This window comes from Nematolebias whitei, chromosome 2 (assembly GCF_014905685.2).
Source record: "Nematolebias whitei isolate Nwh7 chromosome 2, NemWhi1, whole genome shotgun sequence".
NCBI lineage: Eukaryota > Metazoa > Chordata > Actinopteri > Cyprinodontiformes > Rivulidae > Nematolebias > Nematolebias whitei.
Window position 1 is genome coordinate 54,952,519 of NC_056499.1, and position 5,197 is coordinate 54,957,715.

The 5,197-nt window shown below is 49.1% G+C and overlaps 1 protein-coding gene across 1 annotated transcript in view; it reads left to right on the forward strand.

Moving 5' to 3' along the window:
* Positions 1–388: 388 nt before the first annotated feature.
* The window catches only part of LOC119427325 (transient receptor potential cation channel subfamily M member 1), a gene marked incomplete in the record, with an annotated part of 37,646 nt that continues 32,837 nt past the window's right edge, over positions 389–5,197 (forward strand). Inside the window, 4 exon segments of the mRNA XM_037694917.1 lie at positions 389–446; positions 799–899; positions 981–1,145; positions 1,373–1,507. Coding sequence (XP_037550845.1) covers positions 389–446; positions 799–899; positions 981–1,145; positions 1,373–1,507 — 459 coding nt within the window.

Genomic DNA, 5,197 nt, shown 5'->3' on the forward strand with positions numbered 1-5,197 from the left:
CCACGGAGACAGAGACAGGTGGGATTCCATCATTTATTATGGAGAAAGAGACAAGCATGTTCATGGTGTCTTTCAGAAATGGGTGAATTTATACTCTCTGTTACCATGGAGACGAGTCAGGCAGGTAATAGTGCAGTAAAGTAAAAGTTTAGATTTAAATTAAATTCAGTTTATTTATATAGCACCAAATCACAACAAAGTATTATCAGGGCACTTTACAGGAACAGTCACATACATAAAAGCCAATTAGTAAAGTTCTCTATCTAAGGAAGCAGCAGACAAGTTGAATCTGATTTAAACCAGCAGATTCGTCACCGTCTTTTTTTTTTACTGTAAAAGTTTTTTTGTTTTTATTGATTGTTTTTTTGTTTAGATCACAGTGTTTAGGATGGGCTCAGAGGGGCAGCAAGACATTGAGATGTCCATCCTCACAGCTCTGCTGAAAGGTAGGAACACAACAACAACAACTAAAGTTCTGGGAGAAACTTTGACGAGGACTGCCACATGGCATTTTAAAATTTTGATTTGACAGTACTCTGTTTTGGGGTTTGCTCCCAGCTACTGTCACTCCAAATTGCAGCTCAATATCTCAAAGAATGACTGAGTTATAGTCTATTTTAAGTTTTATGAGGCAGCTGTGGCAGCCACATCACGGTGCTGAGCCGATCATTTTGATAAACATTTGTGAGGGGACACGTTGTGGTTCGGGCTGCATTAAACTTGATAGAAGAGCAAGACCCTTTATGTGGCATTCCCAGTTAATGTTGATGCTGTGGCGTTTTGTTGTCATGATTTCAGGTACCAATGCATCAGCATCTGATCAGCTGAGTTTGGCCCTGGCCTGGAACAGAGTGGACATCGCTCGTAGTCAGATCTTTGTGTACGGCCTCCACTGGCCTGTGAGTTCTCAGATCTGTCAGACATTTTTGTCAGTTTCCTTTTCAGCTTGATAAACTGATCTCAGTGGTTTTGTTGTTCAGCCTGCGAGTGCATTAGCTGTTGACCGGCCAAAAAGCCCATCATCTCAGCGACATGCAGCAGCAGGAGGTAAAGGGAAAGCCCGAGCAAAGAAGGGAAAAGGAGGCAAACCCAAGCCGGAGCCTCCTGAGGAGACTGATCCTCGCAAACTGGAGCTCCTCAACTGGGTGAGAAACTGTTACCAACCAGCAAAAACACATTGAAAAGGTCTTTAAAAGATAACTTGGTGACTGACTACCATAAGATCTATTTCCTTCACAGATTAGGACTATGGGAGAAAGGCTAAACAGAGTAGTGTTGGTGGGGCTAGACTGGATTATAATCTTTACTGAGACTGTGGTGATGATAAGGATAATGAGGAAAAAAGGATGATGGCAGTGTTGGTGTCTGACAGGTGAACTCCCTGGAGCAGGCTATGATGGACGCTCTGGTGTTGGACAGGGTGGACTTTGTGAAGCTGCTGATTGAGAACGGGGTCAACATTCACCACTTCCTCACCATCCCACGCTTGGAGGAGCTCTACAACACGGTGAGGCTCAAAGACGCTCAAGCTGGGTATGTCGTTTCTCACTCAGAGTTTAGAAAATGTGAGAAAGACTAAATTTAAAAAGGGTAAAGAAAATTGCAATGGAAGAAATAAAAGTAGTTTTTAAAGATGGTGTCTCCTTTTCAGCTCTGTGAAACAATTACCTGCTCAGGGTTTGTCTCCAGTCGGGCAAATACTTCTACTAATAGAAAAGCACAAACGAAGTGGCTCCTACCTGGAGGGGACAGTACAAGTGAATTTACTTCCCACAAATACTGGGAAAGTGTCTGATTCATGTAATTTTACAGTGCCTTGCAAGAATATTTGTTCCTCTTGGGATTCTTTCTGTTTTGTTCCCTTACAACAAGGAATTTCATTGGGATTTTTAATTTGAATAAAAGCAAACATTCAACTTCAGATGAATGAATGAAATTAAACAGGAAAATGCACGTGTTAAACAACTATAAATAGGTTCCAACTAAAAGTGGTGCATGCACATGTATTCAACCAACAAAACTTAATCCTTTGCCTCCCCACCTTCTACATCAAGTCTCTTCAGGTGTGTCTCAATAATCTTGGATCGTCTAACCTGGACGTTTTGTCCATTATTCAGGATCAAGCTGCTCTGGCTTCTTTAGATGAGCTCCTTAAGCCCCTTAAGGTGCTGCTTGTGTCCATTAATCAAACCAGAGTTTCTCAATTGGACTGAAGTCTGGACAAGCCCAGTTAGAGTTGGGTTATTAATGGTAAATGGACTGTACTTCTATAGCACCTTTCTATCTTACCAAGATACTTGAAGCTCGTGTTCAGTCTTCATGATGTTCCTTGCTTGGTGGTAGTCTTCACTAGTCTTTAACTAGAGGTGTAGGACTGGTGTTTATTCTGGGGGCCATCAGAAAATATGTGTGTATTGAGCTCGTCTGACACCTAACTTGCTCACGGGTAGAACTTACTATATTAATAATGATGAGTAGCCTCATGGGCGTCAGAAGCATCTGTAAAGTGGGGGTGATACTATTGTGTGTGTGTGTGTGTGTGCGCATGCGTGTGCACGCACGCCAGTGTACAAAAAAAGTAACATTTCATCTAGATTTCCTTACTTTAATTCCATTTAAAGCATGTTTCTCACCAAGTTTGTCTAAATTCAGCTGTGGGTTTTAAAGACATTTTAACTTTAATACACTTTAAACACACAGCATCAGGTCGGCACCATTTGTGTTTATAGAGAAATAAAAAACATCACCACTAGATTTTTTTTACTTGTGTTCAACACTACTCATCTTTTTTTTTCTTTTTTTTTTTGAGCTCAGTTTAAGTGTAGAAACATTGTGAAGTGTTTCAATGAACTTATCATCGCTCAATTTTTTTTTTTTTTAAAAAGAGAAGAAAGAAGAAAAAAAAAATAAATAAATAAATAAAAGAGAAATAGATAAAACGAGACACCACCACGACAAAACAACATGCACAGCACAATGCCACCCACAATATCACCATGAAACATTGGACATGGCACAAGGAATCATCTAGCTTCCACCACTACCCAACCTTGTGTGCATCTGTCAAAGCACCTGAATCCAAACACCCGCGCAAGCATGCCCTCCACCACCAGATTTCTCCAAAAGAATGCCCAATAGTGGATGCGGGGGCCCACAGACCCGCCCCTCAGGACACAATGGCAACACAGGGAGGACCGGAGCCACAGACACACAGCGGCCCCCAGGCCCGGAGCCCCAGGAGTCTCCCAACAGGGAGAACCGCACACCCCCAGACAGGAGCAGAGGAAAGAACCGGGTGACCCCAGCAACCACAATGCAGAGCCTCCAGGAAGCTGCAGCGACGAGCCCACAGGTCCGGCCGGCAACCCATGCCCCCCCCCCCCCCCAAGTAGATCCGGCCATGGACACCGAGCCCCAAGCCTCGAGGCCATACCACCCCCCAGCAAAGCCCCGACAGAGCCAGGGCACCCAGGCCCCACCAGGCAGCAACCAGGGCGGACCGACGTACACCCCACCACCCGAGAGCCACCAATGCACCGGCGGAAAGGAGGCCCCCTGCCAAAGGGGGGCACGACTGGGGGGAGTGGGCCCCACACCAAACGTGGGGCCCAAATTGATCCAAGAGAGGGGGGACCACCAAAAACCCAACCTGAGCAACAAACAGGCACACACAGATAGCCCGACAGAATCTCTGTCGGGCCGACCGCATGCACCATCTACCTGACAGCGACCACAGGCCAGCCCCAGCCCAAGGGGCAGAGCAGCAGGGAGCTGCAGCCGAGGAGGGCCGGCTTTCACATCAAGAGCTCCGCACCAGAGGCCCGGAGACGCCCCAGCACGCCACCTACGCACCCCCCCCCCCCCACACACACACACACAGCACCCCCACCGCAAATGCCACACAGGAAGACCAGCCAGTGCCCCGATGAGGCGAAGCCACACCCCCAACCGCCGCCCTACACCACCAATGACCACACGTACCCTACCATAGCCGACCCCCCGCCGAAAGCCGGCAGCCACCCTGGTCAAAGTGCCGGCCATCGCAACCAGGAACCTAGATTAAAAGAATCGGAACAGCCCAGGGGGAACCGAAGTACTGGCCCCATCACCAACCGCCCCCAAGGCCCAATGTCCACCCACAGCCCAGACCCCAACAATGCCCCTCCCCCCATCCCCGACCCCTAGTGTCAAATGGAGAAAGGAGGTGTTTGTGAGAGAAAAAATCTATATATGCATAAATAAATTATGAACAGACCCACTTCCTCCTCCTCCCACTCGAATATGGTGTTGATGCATGTTGTTATACAGTGCGTTTAAAATGGGGGGATGAGGTGGAGACCGGCACAGACCCACCTCTTGCCCAGAGAGCAGGCGGCGCCCATTCACCCCTCATCTCCGCCCAGAACCCTAAATGTCTACATGCTACATATGAGAGTGGGCACAGGTCCGGGAGGTGGAAATGATTGTACATCCCACCACCTAAGTGCGACCATGTGCCCACTCCAGATAAGTGAGTGTCTTGGTTGTATATTAAAATTAGGGCCCAGGACCCCACCAGCCACGGAGATGGATGATTCTCCCCGTAGCTCAGTAGTGCACCTGAACCCCAAAACCCTGTTTGAGTGGTGGTGTGGTGGAGTGGGCAGAGGAGGACGTCGGGATGGGGAGGTGAACTGAGGTGGCAATGCCCCCCCAGGGGACCAGCTCCCCCACTGACCCCAATAGGCACCCCCACTCCACGAGATCCACCAGGGGAGAGAGGCTATAACAGAGATACCTAGGAGGAGGTGGCAGCCGCACCACCAGGGATCAAGGCCACGGACCGGCACATAGCCCCCGAGGACCAACCAGAACCAGGGCCAGCAACCCAGACTCATCCCGAAACCGTCCAGACGCCCCAACCCTATTCCCAGCCCAACACCCAGCCCCCCAACCAGAGAGGCCACCAAACCCCAACCGGGACAATCAGCCAGGAGTGCCCAAACAGTCAGAGATAGAGCACCACAGCGACGAAGAGCGCCCTCCCCCCACCCCAAAAAAGCAAAAGACCAGTCCACCCATAACAACACCCACAGCGAGAGCGCCCCATGCAAGTGAGGGCACACACCTAGCGAGCCCAGACCCCCCCGGTCCCACAGCACAGAGCCCCCCACGCGAGAGCCCCCAATATACCCCACCCCAGTCACAGCCCCCCACA